At 49.9% G+C, this 15,100-nt stretch overlaps 8 protein-coding genes across 8 annotated transcripts; 5 read left to right on the plus strand and 3 right to left on the minus strand.

The window, feature by feature from the left end:
- Nucleotides 1-439: 439 nt before the first annotated feature.
- On the plus strand, nucleotides 440-1,723 carry N7446_010095 (uncharacterized protein; the record flags this gene model as incomplete). Its single annotated transcript, XM_058518840.1, has 1 exon — nucleotides 440-1,723. The coding sequence occupies one exon, from the start codon at nucleotides 440-442 to the stop codon at nucleotides 1,721-1,723; it is 1,284 nt and encodes a 427-aa protein (XP_058369628.1).
- Nucleotides 1,724-2,251: 528 nt separating this feature from the next.
- On the plus strand, nucleotides 2,252-4,913 carry N7446_010096 (Zn(II)2Cys6 transcription factor; the record flags this gene model as incomplete). Its single annotated transcript, XM_058518841.1, has 7 exons — nucleotides 2,252-2,448; nucleotides 2,526-3,035; nucleotides 3,108-3,632; nucleotides 3,690-3,828; nucleotides 3,880-3,956; nucleotides 4,006-4,079; nucleotides 4,128-4,913. 7 exons carry the CDS (start codon nucleotides 2,252-2,254, stop codon nucleotides 4,871-4,873), a joined length of 2,268 nt encoding a protein of 755 aa, XP_058369629.1. The 3' UTR covers nucleotides 4,874-4,913.
- A 522-nt stretch (nucleotides 4,914-5,435) lies between these two features.
- N7446_010097 (uncharacterized protein) lies at nucleotides 5,436-5,789 on the plus strand (the record flags this gene model as incomplete). Its single annotated transcript, XM_058518842.1, has 1 exon — nucleotides 5,436-5,789. One exon carries the CDS (start codon nucleotides 5,436-5,438, stop codon nucleotides 5,787-5,789), a length of 354 nt encoding a protein of 117 aa, XP_058369630.1.
- Nucleotides 5,790-6,119: 330 nt separating this feature from the next.
- Nucleotides 6,120-8,198, plus strand: N7446_010098 (3-oxoacid CoA-transferase; the record flags this gene model as incomplete). Its single annotated transcript, XM_058518843.1, has 9 exons — nucleotides 6,120-6,405; nucleotides 6,473-6,757; nucleotides 6,823-7,009; nucleotides 7,064-7,362; nucleotides 7,412-7,491; nucleotides 7,542-7,573; nucleotides 7,625-7,742; nucleotides 7,793-8,014; nucleotides 8,064-8,198. 9 exons carry the CDS (start codon nucleotides 6,120-6,122, stop codon nucleotides 8,196-8,198), a joined length of 1,644 nt encoding a protein of 547 aa, XP_058369631.1.
- A 154-nt stretch (nucleotides 8,199-8,352) lies between these two features.
- Nucleotides 8,353-9,294, minus strand: N7446_010099 (uncharacterized protein; the record flags this gene model as incomplete). Its single annotated transcript, XM_058518844.1, has 2 exons — nucleotides 8,353-9,042; nucleotides 9,097-9,294. The coding sequence occupies 2 exons, from the start codon at nucleotides 9,292-9,294 to the stop codon at nucleotides 8,353-8,355; spliced, it is 888 nt and encodes a 295-aa protein (XP_058369632.1).
- Nucleotides 9,295-9,621: 327 nt separating this feature from the next.
- On the plus strand, nucleotides 9,622-11,611 carry N7446_010100 (uncharacterized protein; the record flags this gene model as incomplete). The annotated part of the gene is made up of 9 exons (XM_058518845.1): nucleotides 9,622-9,788; nucleotides 9,837-9,992; nucleotides 10,052-10,226; nucleotides 10,282-10,375; nucleotides 10,422-10,507; nucleotides 10,563-10,693; nucleotides 10,741-10,870; nucleotides 10,922-11,439; nucleotides 11,494-11,611. Coding segments are annotated over 9 exons (1,575 nt in total), but the record flags the coding sequence as incomplete, so codon positions are not given.
- Nucleotides 11,612-11,772: 161 nt separating this feature from the next.
- On the minus strand, nucleotides 11,773-12,984 carry N7446_010101 (uncharacterized protein; the record flags this gene model as incomplete). The annotated part of the gene is made up of 1 exon (XM_058518846.1): nucleotides 11,773-12,984. One exon carries the CDS (start codon nucleotides 12,982-12,984, stop codon nucleotides 11,773-11,775), a length of 1,212 nt encoding a protein of 403 aa, XP_058369634.1.
- Nucleotides 12,985-13,365: 381 nt separating this feature from the next.
- Nucleotides 13,366-14,882, minus strand: N7446_010102 (putative MFS transporter; the record flags this gene model as incomplete). Its single annotated transcript, XM_058518847.1, has 4 exons — nucleotides 13,366-13,749; nucleotides 13,801-13,942; nucleotides 13,989-14,450; nucleotides 14,512-14,882. The coding sequence occupies 4 exons, from the start codon at nucleotides 14,880-14,882 to the stop codon at nucleotides 13,366-13,368; spliced, it is 1,359 nt and encodes a 452-aa protein (XP_058369635.1).
- Between the last annotated feature and the right edge of the window lie 218 nt (nucleotides 14,883-15,100).

Raw genomic sequence — 15,100 nt, forward strand, 5'->3', positions numbered from 1 at the left:
GGATAAGCTGGTAAACTCAGCCTGATCCTGTCGCTTCCTTCTAGGCCGTATCTCAAACTTTGCATACATGTGTCTATTTATTTGCACACTCTATGTTCTCTTCTCTAGAATTTAATTCCTCTCCTTGTTTCCTCCTTCGTAAAACTCGGAAGAACCTAACAAAGGAAAACATGAGGCGAAATGACTAGCGTGCGTCGGCTACATCCTAAGTCGTTTCCCACTTATCCGGAACCCTGCCAATCACAGCCCAAGCTCGGACTACTCTAATGCAGCAATTTCCACCGACCTCTCTAGGGAAAAGGGAAACCGCCCCCAAAAATCAGGGTCTGTCATGAGGCGTTTGTTAGCTTTTTCATTAGTATCCTTTCTGTAAAAATATTAAAACCATGGTGGGCGCCATATTTTCTCCTAGACCCCAACCTCTATTCACAGGCCCAACATGGCGCCTTCACACTCGTTCAAACTATACTTGTCACTCGCTTTATCTTACCTCAGTCCCCTCGTTTCCGCCGCGCCATGGATAGTAACAGAAAATTATGAGCAGGAGCTCGTAACCTACGGTTACAACTCCTTGCGCGTAAACACCTACATCCAACAAATCACCCCAACGGCAACTCTCCCCGCAGAAGCGCTATCAACTATAACATCCACCGACACAGTCTATGGCTATACCATAGTTGAGAAACTTTACCCAACAGGGTACGGCTCCGCCGCCGCTTACGAGAACGGCTACTCCCTCGACAGCGACGGCAACGTCCACAGCACAGTCTACAAAGTGAACCTCACCTTCACCGCGCCAACAGGCTGCTCAACCAAATGGACATCAACAATCGCGGCGGAAGTCACGCCCCCATACACAATTGCCAACGCTCTTCCCCGCGAAACAGGAGCCGCCTCCACTTCCGTCGACGACACTCGGCCTTTCCAACCAACAACATACTACTTCGACGTCGTCTACGTCAACCCAACTCAAATTCCAAGCCGTACCCTTTCTTCACTAAGTTACTATAATACCCCGACCTCTGTAGCCGGCGGCGCATCTTGCCAGTATACATCCAGCTCCGGTGGCTATTACGGCGGCGGCTATTACACCAACAGCTATTACGGCGACGACTACTGGGATAACTGGTACACAAGCAAGTGGGGTCTAGGCGTTGGAATCTCCGGCCTGGCAATAACACTCATCTGTGTCCTGGGCTGGATAGGCCTGTTCCTGATCCTCGGCTTCATCGAAGCATGGGTCCGATTCCGCCGTCTCATGACAGGCTGGCAAACCCGTCGCGGACTTCCGCTTTTCTGGTGTTTCCTTATCTTCCCTGTTACGCTGTTCTTCCTCTTTTGTTTCCGGAAGGGGTATCGTGCGCGCAGTCGTGAGGATGCCGAGGTTCTAAAGAAGAGGTGGGATGCTATGCCTTTCGGGACTAAGTTGAAGCTTTACTTTGTTTGGGGCTTCCGCTTCAAGTATCCGCCTATCCTGGGTCCTGCACCTGCTAGGGTGCAGGGTAGTAAGAAGCCTAAGGAGTCGGGTCCTAGGCTTTTGGATGCTACTCCGCCTGGTTCTGCTGCTGGGTCTGGGGCTGAGAGGGGTCTTGCTGGTGTTCCTGAGGTTGGGGAGGTGCAGGGTCAGCAGGGTCATGTTGTTCCTCAGCCGCATGTTCCTGATGTCGAGGCTTCGGGGGCTACTTCTGGGCCGAGGGATGAAGAGATTGGACACGCTCGTTGATTGAAATTTAGTGGTTGATTGGGGAGGTGTGTGTGAATTTTTTTGCAAAACGGTGATATATATATTCTTTAGTGGGAACGTCCACCGTTTCTAATCATTCATGTGTCCAATGTATGTTAATATTTAATTGATACCACGTGCTTTTCGTTCCCATAAGATCAAACAACTCCAGACAGAATTTTAGACCGGTTCAAAAAAAAAATAATAAAATAAAAGAAGGACACGACAAATTTACTCAATGCTGGAAATCAAATTCTGTAGTTACATGGGATATAAAATTATTTTATCAAATAAAAAAATAAAAAATAAAAAAAAAAAGTAACGCTCACTCGTGGACGGTGTTTAGGAATAGCCGAACGCGGGGGTCGAACCCGCAGCCTTAAGATTAAGAGTCTTACGCTCTACCGATTGAGCTAGCCCGGCCGGGCTGTTGATGGGGTCTCCATTTCTGACTATATAAACCAAAATACCTTACATATTCTCATCCACTTCCCGTCCCGAAGCCTCATGGTTCCCCCGGACATCAGAATGGTCCCAATCAACAACGTAATGGAGCAGTCGGGCCAAACTCCCCATGCAAAACAAGCCGCATGTCTGACCTGCCGACGAAGCAAGATCCGCTGCAATCGCGCAGCGGGCGAAACTCGCTGCGAGAAATGTAAGCAGAGTGATGCGGAGTGCATCGTGCCAAGCCACCATCTAGGCAGACAGAAGGGAGTAAAGAAGTGAGTCAAGTTGAGATAGAATGAAACCAAACATCCCTGTCCTTGGCAGCGGGAGATCAGCGCTGACGCGTGCACAGCAAACGCAAGGGTCTGGAGAAGGCGATCCATCAGATCGAACAGGCCATCAAAAGACCCAGGATTGACTCCGGCGACGGTGATGCGCAAAGAGCCATCTCCGGTCTGCAGGACCTCCTCATCCAAGTCCAGGGTCAATTAATGCAGAGTGATCAAGATGCTTTCTCCGAGGGTCCGGGGCCGGGTCATGATCCTGATTCCGACCCGCCTTCGCTGCGCGATACCAAGGTCGATGAGAGTCTCACATTGGACGATGCAGAAAATCCGCTGCAACTGCTAGCACGAGCTTCGGATCTACAGCTTTCGCCGACGGGCGTGCGCCGGGCACCTAGGCCTTCGCTGCCATTGCCGGGCGCTCCGTTGGCCGTGTCGCAGGAGAATGCCATCCCTGGAGAGCCAAGCGCGAAGTCGTTTTTCGTGCCAGCTAGGGCAAATCTGGATGTTGGGTCTGAGGTTGATCCTGTGGATTTGGGCTTGGTTACATTTGATGAGTCGGAATCTTTGTTTTCGTTGTGCGTATATATATCTCCGTCTCTGATTGGGCCGGTATGATATAAGAAACGTGGTACTGACATTTGCATCAGCTTTTATCAAAACCTTGCTCACACAAGATGGGGCCTCGATCCATTGATACATACGCCATCATTTGTGCGTTCTCAATCCGCGTTTCTGTTTACATCGATCATGGCTGGTGCGGCTCTATTCCTGCCGTCGGCAGCTGCTTTATCTAAAAGATTATCTCGACATTGCAAGTCGCTTGCGCAGAGGGTAATTACGCACCGCCATAGGTCTGTCGAGATTGTTCTGGCTTTCATGGTTAATGTTCCGTGGATGTCCCCTGGTGATAGTCTCGGAGATGACGATACCTGTTCCTATATTGCCATGGCTTTGACTGTTGCTTTGGATTTATCATTGAACAAGATTGTCTCGCCATCTGCGAGCTTTGATCAGGAACTTCTCAATCGTTTAGCTCGGGCGGACTGTATCGATCCAAAGAGGGCTTTGCACATGGACGGATTTGATGATGTTGATCCATGCTCTGAGTGGGGTCTGCGTCTGCTACGGCGACGTGAAAGAGCTTGGATTGCGTTGTTTGTTGTTGAGAGGGGGTAAGTTTGAGCTCTTTGTCTTTGATATGTGGTGTTATTGTACTGACTGCCTGACAGGGTTTGTCTTGCCCGTGGACGAAGCTACACGGTTCCTCTAACTACGCTTATTGAAAATTGCGACCGCTGGCATCTGTCCAATATCGCAGATTTGCGTGATGGTCCTATGAATTCCATGGCAGTTCTTCGCAGAGATTTGGTAAAAGTTATTATGCCCAAAAGTCGCCTATGGCTCTAATGGTAAATCTAGGACGGACTATTCAAAAAGGTCAAATCAAGCTGTGATAGTTATCGAATCGTCGATACCGGCTCAGAAGCCGCTCAATCGTACGAGTTACTACAATCGGTGGACGTTCTCCTGCTAACCGCGAAACAGCATAAAGAAAACCATCCAGACCTTCTACGAACGATGGTACGCAACATGGGCCCTAGCAATCGGCGAAGGTGACAGTAAGTACGGACTACCTCACCGAAAGAGCATTATACTAACCCAGAAAGCACGCTCTCTTCCCCCTTACGTCGAGATTCTGGTAACGCACACCCAACTCTCAACCTACGGCGGCGTAATCAACCACCCAACAGCGCCCCTCGAAGTGAAACGCTTCTTCCGCGCCGCGGGTCTCTCATCCGCCCTAAACGTACTCCGAGCCGCCATCCAAGGCGAATCCCGCCTAAAGTCAATGCCCAACAACACAGTCATCATGATATCCTTTGCAGCCTGCTCAGCACTAAGTCTAAGCGTAACGCCCGGCGACAGCAGATCAAGTCTCGCACCCAGCGTGCGAAACCTAATCGAAGAAACAGCCGGCGTTCTAGAAAGAGTCGGTGCAACGCCTAGCCATCGGAATGGTTCGTCAGTGCTCTATGGCCGCTTTCTGCGCGAGTTGATCCGGAGAGCTCCTGCCTTCCCTCTTCCGCTATCCCATCCACAATCCCAATTCCAACCCACTTCTCAACGCGTCAATCCATCTGGCATGGATTTACCTGAACCAACTCTGCCCCATACATCTTCATCTCTCGACACCCACGGCCTCCCAATCCAAGTCACCCAACCCCCAACATCCCTCCCACCTGAGGATCTATGGTCCGAGCCAATGCACTTTTCAGCTATGTCGGATAACCAGATTGTCGATGCGGTTAATCGGGCTGGGACGGCGTTCGGGGCGTCTATTCCTGATGTTCCACTTGATGATATGCTAAACTGGGATTGGCTTGATTTTGCCAATGCAGATTTGGGTCTCTGATGAATGAAGATGGAGGAGAGGCTAGTGTTGTTGTATTGATACCCACAATTGTAATGGTTTTTGTTTCTGGGTTGTCAGACACAGTTTCTTTGGGAAGTAATAGTAGCCTTGAGTACACACCTCACATGAAGGTTTATCTGACTTCAGTCAGGTGTCCGCAGATCAAACCATTGCACAAAGGATCTCTAATCATCCATTTACCTCAATAATAATGATAGTCAAGCATGTCCACTACGCCTAAATATAATTCGCCACCCAAACCAAGTAACCACAGAGAATCGCAGGGCTCAGCAACCACGCAGCGCTATCCCAGGTCTCCAGCATGGGGGCCATCTTGGTTAACGTCATAGTAATCGGCCGCTATCCAACAAGACATACAAGCAGCACTTCTCCAAGAGAAAAAAGAGAAATATTTTTACAATAAAAGCTTGAATATAAAATCATCCCTCATTTCCGTGATAAAACTATATACCCATCAAGATACAACCCAGCCATCCAGCCAGCCACCCACGCACCCACATTCCAACCCATCTAAAACCACAAAGCACACCCCGCAAGCAAAATGGTCCTAGATTGGAGCGCCCTCGCCCCTGGTCCATCCGGAACAGCCATGCTAGGCGAAAGTGGAATCGAAGGCGCCGCCCGACGTGGACGGGAGCGGTTGCGACGCGAGGAGGAGCAGCGGGCTCTTAAGAATAAGGATAAGTGGAGAGGGGATGGTGCATTTACTAGTGATCCGGCTTCAGATGTTACTTTGGTTCCAGGGGGACAATTGAATGGTCTCTCTTCGGAATGTACATCTAATCGGCGGACTGATGAGGAGATGAGGGCCGAGGCCCAGCGAAGGACTGGCGAGACGATATCTGGCGGTTTGAAGGGGAAATTGGGGAGGCTTAAGAAGACTTTGACTGGTTGATCAAATGGATCGGAGTTATGTTTTGATGTTTGATTCGAGTTAAGTGTCTTGCGTACTTCGGCGTTGAGTTTATGGTTAATACCAGATATTCGGTGTACTTTATATAATTCCAAAAACACAAAAGCACATACGAACATATCCAAATGCGCCACCCAATTAGAAAACCATACATAACGGCGACAAAAAAGACCCGAAAACAAGCGACGTCACTCGGTACAGTCGGCCCATCGGCGTCCAAAAGTAGCTCCGACCGCCGAAACCTGTCAACACTTTAATAGCTCAAACAACTCCAATTCTTCTCAATTTCCCCTCCAAAACACAAACACAAACATGGCAGCGCTTCGCATTTCAACAGCGACATTGTCGCGTAAAGCAATCACCGCCAGCCGGCCCCGACTCTACCTCGGAGTCCGCGCTGGCTTGCGCCCTCTGCAACCCACCTCCAGCTCCACAAGCATCAGCTCTCGATACTCCACGACCGCGCCGTTACAATCACTCGCACCGAAGATCGAGCGCGGCGGGTCAAAGCTCTTCAAGGATGCCGATGCCGCGGTCGCAGATTTGAAGAGTGGTTCGACGATTCTTAGTTCTGGATTTGGGCTTTGCGGGGTTGCTGGTACGTATCGAGCAGACAGAGTAATTTAATGTCGGGAATGGTGATGCTGATATATGGTTCTATATAGAAACATTGATCAATGCTATGCACCGTCGAGGCGCCGATCAATTGCACTCTCTAACAGCCGTATCGAACAACGCCGGCGCCGCGGGCAAGGGTGGTCTTTCGACTCTATCGCAGAATGGCCAGCTGAACCGTTTGATCCTTTCCTACTTGGGCAACAATAAGATACTGGAAAAGAATTACCTGACGGGTAAGATTGCTATCGAGCTTTGTCCGCAGGGCACCTTGGCTGAGCGGCTTCGTGCTGGTGGTGCTGGTATTCCGGCGTTTTTCACACCGACTGGTGTCCGTACGTAAACATCTTTCGTTTGCTTCATTTAATGAGAGTGAAATTTATTAACATTAAAAATTTAGACACATTCATCCAAGAGGGCAAGATCCCCGTGCGCATGGACGAATCAGGCAAAGTCCTTGAATCGGGCAAGCCGCGCGAAACACGAGAATTCAATGGCAAGAATTATCTCATGGAGACTGCTTTGACGGGCGATGTAGCCATTATTCGGGCTTGGAAGGCGGACGAGGCTGGTAACTGCGTGTTCAGGTGTGTTCTCCGTCAATTTCTCTCAATTTATCCTAGCTCACACGCCTTCTCTAGATACACGACTAAAGCTTTCGGCCCAATCATGGCCAAGGCCGCAACTCTTACCATTGTCGAAGCCGAGAATATCGTCCCTGTTGGCTCTATCGACCCGAATGATGTCGATTTACCCGGAATCTTTGTGGATCGCATTGTGCCTGCGACAGACGAGAAGCATATTGAGATTAAGAAGTTGCGTTCTGGCGAAGCCAGTGCGACTAGGCCGACTAGGGATGCGGCGCAGATTCAGAGGGAGATTATCGGTCGTAGGGCTGCTAAGGAGTTGAAGCCCGGGTTCTATGTTAACCTTGGTGTTGGTATGTATATGCAGCTTGTGGAGGTTGTTCGTGGCTGACTTAGTTTTAGGTATTCCTACTTTGGCACCCTCTTTCCTGCCAAAGGATGTGAAAGTTTGGATTCAGTCGGAGAATGGTATTTTGGGAATGGTAGGTTGATCTATGCTTTTGAGTTGGCTTTTCTAACTGGCTTGATTTAGGGCGATTATCCCACTGAGCAAGAATTGGATGCGTAAGTTTTCCAGCTGTCCTTATCATGCCTCGCGATCTAACATGAATACAGGGATATTATCAATGCCGGAAAAGAGACCGTCACTCTTGTCCCTGGCGCTTCCACTTTTGACAGCACCGAGTCCTTTGGCATGATCCGGGGAGGTCATGTTGACGTTTCTATTCTTGGGGTTCGTGCTCGCATATAAAGGAAGAGAATCTTCGCTAACTGGTCCAATAGGCTCTCCAAGTGAGCGCTAACGGCGACTTGGCAAACTACATGATCCCCGGCAAGGTATTCAAGGGTATGGGCGGAGCCATGGACTTGATCTCCAACCCCGACCAGACCAAGATTGTTGTAGCCACCAGCCATGTTGCCAAGGATGGATCACCCAAGATTGTGCAGCAGTGCAGCTTGCCTCTGACCGGCGCTAATGTTGTTAGCACTATTATCACAGACCTGGTAAGTGGACATGATTGATCATGAATAACAACGACTGACCATTGGATAGTGTGTGTTCCAGGTCGACCGAGCTACTGGAGAGCTCACGCTGACGGAGCTCGCTCCTGGTGTTGAGGTGGAGGAGGTGCAGAGCAAGACGGATGCTAAATTTGCGATTGCTGACACGCTTGAGATCATGGAATAGATATTTACTGCATAAATTTGACGATTTGGACATTTACTTGCAGTCATTGTATATTGAACATTTACCATATAGACAATCAAATTCAAACATATGTACGGAACAACAGAATATAAACAGAGTAATAAACTATATGCAACCGAGTATCTATTCAAATCTACAACTTCGCTCGCCCAGGAGCAAAATTCGAACCCTGCCCATTACCAATAGCCCCAACAATAGCATCAACGCTCTCCAAAATCCACAAGTTACCCTCATCACTAGCTAACCACTTAGCCCCAACCTCCCCCTCAACATCACCAACCCAAGACCCATCCTCAAGTGCCTTCCTCAACCCAAAAACATGCGAAGTAACCTGCGGCCCAACCCCACTCTGCGCCCTCAAACAAGCAACAGCAACAATAGAAGTCAAAACTCGTCCAGCAGACGTCCCACTAGCCCTTTCACGCACCGGATCCGAAAGCAAAGCCCCATAATTCGCATGCAGGATATGCACCGGCAAATCAGGATGCGACTCGGACAACTTGTCATACAACTTCGTCTCAAAGGGCCGGTAGATCGAATCCCAGAGTGCGTGGCCGCGTTGACTGATGCCCGTGATATTTTCGGGGGTCGGGGCGCGCGTTGGTGTGCGGGATAGTTGGGCGGTGATTGTTTCCGGTAGGCTTGCGCGGAAGGAGCCCAGGCAGTTGATTGTTCGGGGGATGCCGTTAAAACTTATGCATTTCAGCCCGACTTCGCGCATCAGTTCGGCTGTTTCGAGGGATTGGGTTGGTGTTGTTGTGCTCGCTAGGTTGTAAAGGGCTGTTAGGGACTCGGGGGAGTTCATTGTCATTGTCGCTGCGGTCTGGTGGGTATTAGTCTACTGTGTCATTTATTCCATGCTGTTTTATGTACTCACGGATAGTGCGACCCATGATGGCTGCGAGATCTGCTTCGCCTGCGCGGTCTGCTGGATCTTCTGGTAGACCGAGGTTATGTTGGCCGGGGCGGGGACGGTGGACGGTCGGGCGGCGGGGGCATTGATCAACGCCTTGAGGCTTGCTGAGAGTTTCGACATCTCTACTGATGAGCGTCTGGAGGAGGGATGTCTGGCCATTAAGAATGCGGCTGGAGACCAAATCTCGGGACCGAGGTTTTGGAGAGGATCCCGGAGACCAGAAGTGGCCGCCGAGCGATACCGGCAGTCAGCAGTAATACAACAGTAACCGGGAAATAATATTACGGTAACTTTACACGCGGCTCCCAGAATCCGGGGTTGTTTTGCGGGGGACAAAGGATGTCAGCTCTTTCTCCTTGGTTACGGCCCCAGATTTGGTAGCCGACTCGTTTGGCTTGAGTCTATTTGTGTGCGTATTTCCCCCCATTTTTCTCTCCCTTCTTCCATTCTTTTAACCCCCAGTTTACGATTGACAGACGGTCAAGAAAACCAAGACTTGTCCTGCGTCGCCAAGCTTTGAATTACCCACTCTATGGATACCAAATTGAAGGCGGAGGAGCTCGAGGAGGCAAAGCCCGCCCCCTCAATCGATATGGCGATCACGCACAACAGGAGAAATTATCGCGGAAGATACTACTGAAGTTGGATACGCGGTTAGTCTTGCGCCCCTGAAACCGCGAAAAGAGGCTAATTGCTTCTAGAATTCTTCCTATACTGGCCCTGCTTTTCCTATGCTCTTTTCTCGATCGGACGAATGTCGGTAATGCGAAGATACTCGGCTTGGAGAAGGACCTCTCTATCACTGATCATCAGTACGACATCGGTTTGGCTGTATTCTATCTTACCTATATCTGCAGGTGCGTTTGTTCCAGCCATTGAAATTGAACACGGAAATAAAGAGCTAATGGGTATACAGCGAGTTGCCGAGTAACCTTGTGCTCAAGAAGGCATCGCCGAAACTTTGGTTGCCTTTTTTGACGGTTCTTTGGGGTATCATCACTATGTGCCTTGGTTTTGTGCAGAATTTTGCTGGTTTCGTGGCTGTTCGCGCTTTGTTGGGTATTGCGGAAGGTGGTCTGCTTCCGGGCATGGTATGTTCTTGACAATGAATGTGAGAAGAAGTGGAGGCTAATTGGAAGAATGCAGGTTCTATACCTGTCTACCTTCTATAGACGAGGTGACCTCGCTCTGCGGATTGGGTTGTTCTATACGGCTGCTTCTCTGTCTGGTGCCTTTGGAGGTATGTATCTCTCCTACTAAGTGTCAGTTCGATGCTAATTGATTAGGTCTTCTTGCCCGTGGATTAGCTGAAATTGGACCTCGCGGAGGCCTAGAAGGCTGGCGCTGGATTCTGATCATTGAAGGACTATTGGTATGTTCATATCACTGTTCAAAAATGGAATAGGGTCTTCTCTAACTGGCGACAGACCTTTGTCTGCGGAGTACTGAGCTTCTTCGCCCTCCCAAACTCCCTAGAGTCAGCAACCTTCCTGACTACCGAGGAAAAGGAATTCGGTCGGGAGAGGCTGATGCTCGATAATCCCAGGACCCTAGAAGGGTAAGCAGGCCACCATCTCTCATTCACAATCCCGCTAACAACAGCAGAAACCTAGCCTCAGAAGCAGAATCCTTCAAATGGTCCGAAGTACGCCGCGGCGTCCTAGACCTCCAAGTATGGTTCTCCGCCACAGCCTACTTCGCCATCCTATCAGGGCTATACTCCTTCGGCCTATTCGTATGCACCCAATCCATCCACCACACAAGAATCCCAACTAACATAATGCAGCTCCCAACAATAATCAAAAACCTCGGCTTCGCCAAAGACGCCAACGAGGTCCAACTATGGTCTGTGATCCCCTACGCCGTGGCAGCGGTAGTCACCGTAATCGTGGCATTTATCTCCGATCGTCTGCGCCTCCGAGGCGTGGTCATGCTATTCACCCTTCCGATTGCTATAATTGGCTACGCTGCCATTGCCAATATCGATTCTCCTCGCGTCCAATATGGAATGACTTTCCTTATGGCTACCGGGCAATATGCCAGTGTACCTTGTATCTTGGTGTGGCTGTCAAATAACTCGGCTGGGCATTATAAGCGGGCTACTACTTCGGCGATGCAGTTGGCTATTGCTAATTGTGGGGGTTTTGTTGCGAGTAAGTTTCTCAGCGTTCTATTTTCTCCATTCATTACTTCTATGGTATTGACGGTTGGTGTTCTAGCTTTCAATTATCCGTCTAAGGATGGCCCTCTCTTCCATCGTGGACACACGATTATTCTTGGTCTTCTGGTATTTGCATGGTTCATGTGAGTACCTTCCATTCCATTTCACATTCCGGAACTGTCACTAATATTATATAGGATCCTGCTTAACGTTCTTTACTGCGCAAAAATCAACCGAGACAAGAAGAACGGCAAATACGACCAATACATTGGTTACAACGACGACCGCAACCCAGAATTCGTGATGATTCTTTGAAGTTATAGTGATGTCCATCTACATATATGAAACAAATTACGAATGCAGTTATTTGCACACTTGAGAATTGAATCGTAGAAATCATAAAATATCTTGTGGTTTCTCTCACTCTTTGGTTTGATAACGAAACCACTATTCAAATAACACAAAACAAAACAACTCTACCACCACCAAGAACTGTCCCTCCACACCTGCCTAGTCACCCCCCTCAAATCATCCGTATTAATCACATCCACACCCTCATGCACAAGCACGTTCCAAACACTATTCCGGAGTCCAATCGGCCAACTCGGATTTCCCCAATACCGCACTTTCAATCCCAGTTCATGGGCAGCGTGCACTTGATCCCGGAGAGTCTCGAGTTGGGTCTCTGATAATCGGCCGAGCTGGAGAGGGCCGATTGCCTTGCGGAAGTCGACGGAGGCGTAGTAACTGTTATTTGGGTTGAATGGGGATTCCGTGAGCTGTCCATTTGAGTCATTTGAGACTTGATCTGTGATTGTCGTCGTGGTATCATTGACTGGGAATTGGGCGAGGTTATCCAGTGGTGCATCATAGAAGATATCACGATACGTTGTATTCCGCACAAGACTCGAAAAAGAAATATCCCCATTCGTAACGATTGTAACAGGGCGCGTGACAACGCCACTCCCATTGAAATGAGTCAGATACCCCCGATCCCGAAGTGGAGTAAGCGCATCAGAAAGAAGAGACCAGAGTAACTCGCCGTCGGATTTGAAATCGATGAGTAAGACGAGGGTTTGTTTGGGATCATTTGCGAAGACGCCCACGATATCATCACCGTCACCGTCCCCAATCTCACCCCCACTCCCAATGGCAACCCATTCCACCTTCTCCCGATTATGCAAATCAAGCATCTCAACCAAAGGCTCCAGATAAAGTCTCTCCAACGTCCCCCTCAACACAGTAAACCGTGAATGACCGACAAGGATCTGATCGCGCCATGGCCACACATCAGCCTCGACGCTGATACACCCGGCTGATAGAGCCGAGTGGAGAGGCACGTGGCGCCAGTAGTCGTTGTGAGAGTGGCAGCGGACTGGGATGACGCCGTGGGTGGACCATGTTGAGAAGGGGGATGGTTTGCGGGAGAAGGTTATTAGTTCTAGGTCTGGGAGGAGGGTTGGTAGGTGGGTTGTTGCTACTCTGAGGAGGTTAAGGAGGCCGCTGTAGATGTGAGTTAGTTTTTGTATGCACGTTGTTTGTAACGGAGGGAGAATGGGGGCAGGTAAGATGAGGATGGGAAGGGTGCCTACAAGGTCACAATGAAGATCCACAACGGCCGTTGGACACATCTGCAGAAGATAGTCCGCGCGGATTGGGGATGCGCTATGCAAAGCGGATGCGAGCATTTCCAAATCGAGGACATCGAAAAATGTCTTGGCTTCATTTTCATGGTGTGTTTTGGTGTGCCATTGTTGGAAATGACTAGGATGGGTGTTAGGGTTGAGTTGGCCATCGCAGGCGCCAAGACGATGTAAGAAAGCTTGGCTGCGGGTGGGAAGCGTGAGACTATATGAACACACTCTAGCTTACATGTATGTACGTACGCGCTGTCTAAGTGGAACGTCAAAACGCGTCTGCCTAATCCGACGATGGGTGGCACAGGATGCACGTCTAGTTACTGTTCCATTCTATGTACTCGCCGGGACTTTTGCTTTTAAGGGTGGAGAGAGGCTCCTCGCTTGTAATACTCGATACTCATACTTGCACTTATAATCATACACTCACGCTTAATTCTCTTCGTCGGCTTCTTGCGCAGCCCGCTTGCGAGGCCCTTCCTTGCCGGCGAAACTGGCCAACATGCCCAGGTCGTAGACGACCTTCAAGCATCCGGCGATCATGAAGGAGACGCCGAAGAAGCCGTTGCGTGCCAAGATACCTGTTAGCAGGGGTCCCATGCTTTGACTGGTTGTCTTGACAACGTTGACGGCTCCCATGATGGCTGTGCGCTTGTCTGCTGGTAGGGCTGCCGCTAGGAATGCGGAGCGGGGTGCTACGTCCATGCTCTGGGAGCTAGCTCGTAGGACGAGGAAAGTTAGGGCCAATGGGAGGCTGGATGGGACGGATATCAAGGCCAGGCAGACGGCTGAGGGGAGGTGAGTGAAGACCATGGTCTGCAATAGTTAGCAATTGATCCGCGAAGACTGCTAGTATGGATAGCTCACCTTGACATTTCCAATGCGCTTGGCGAGAGATGATGCGACCAGCATGGAGGCTGCGGAGATGATGTTCGTGGTGAAGAAGATCGTCCCGAGTTCACCCTCGGGGAGGGAGAACTTGCGCTTGAAGAAGTATGTCATCCAGGATCTGCAGGGGTCAGCTTGTGTCAATGAATCGCAATCGGAATACCCACAGAGAAGCCAGTCCAGAGGCGAACGCGTCCAAACCGAACAAGATGAACAGTCGAATAACCAGCGACCACAAATCCTTTTCAATAGATGCAAACAAGCCCTTCTTCTTGGGTGCCTCCTGTTCGTGTTCTGGGTTTGGATCCAGCAGTGCGCGAGTTTCACCATTCTCCGGAGCCTCCTCCTTCTGAACCTCCACCTTGCCACTCAAACCCAGAGTAAGAATCAACTTGACGATACCAACACCGGCATAGACGAAGAAGATAATCCGACACGAAGGAATGAACTCCCACCCGTGAATGGACTCCAAAGAATTGATAATCCAGCCACAGACCAGCATACCCAACGCCGAACCAGCAGTCCCAATAAGCGAATACCAAGCAAAAACATCACTAAGCAACTCATGGGGCGTAAGATGCGCCAAAGTCGATTCCTCTACAGCGCGGAAAGGGCCAATTTCATTCCCACTGCCGAGAATTAGCACTCCACCATCAATCAGATCAGATAGAAAAGAACCCAACCACTCACCTCGGACTAATAACACCAAAAACCGCCGCAGCCAAAAGAGCCCAATAATTACCAAAGAACCCAAATACCAGCCCACTCCCAGCCATCAACGCCGATCCAAGCGACAACACCGCCTTGCGGCCCATCGCATCGGCAAATAGCGTGAGGAAGAAGCTAATCACCACATCGCCGATCAGCGTCAACGTCATAAATAATCCAATGCGATCATCCGAGATGCCAATGGCGGATAGGTATGACGCGAGGATGAGTGTTGAGCCGCCATATGCGAAGAGTCGGACGAAACGTTGAGCGCAGAGGAGTTTGACGTCCAATGTGGAGTGCCACATTGTTAAGAGGCCCAGCTCGTTTAAAGCGTTGGTTAAGTGTGGCATTTTGGCGGTGAGTTGAGAAGGTGGGGGAAGAAGAGGAAGAGAAGGAGAAGGGAGAACTGGGCGGGAGGTTCAACGTGAAGGGGTTAACTCCGAAAAAGCTCGGGGTTCCTGCCGCCCTCGGGGCTAACCTAAGCTTTTCGGCTGCCTAAACACGCGATGGATAGCCTATAAGGCTGAAGAGGGTCTTTTCTCTGTTTCTTGATTGGTTCGGTGTTTTT

This window comes from Penicillium canescens (genome assembly GCF_028828765.1).
Source record: "Penicillium canescens strain IBT 15451 chromosome Unknown utg000006l_segment0_segment0, whole genome shotgun sequence".
Lineage (NCBI taxonomy): Eukaryota > Fungi > Ascomycota > Eurotiomycetes > Eurotiales > Aspergillaceae > Penicillium > Penicillium canescens.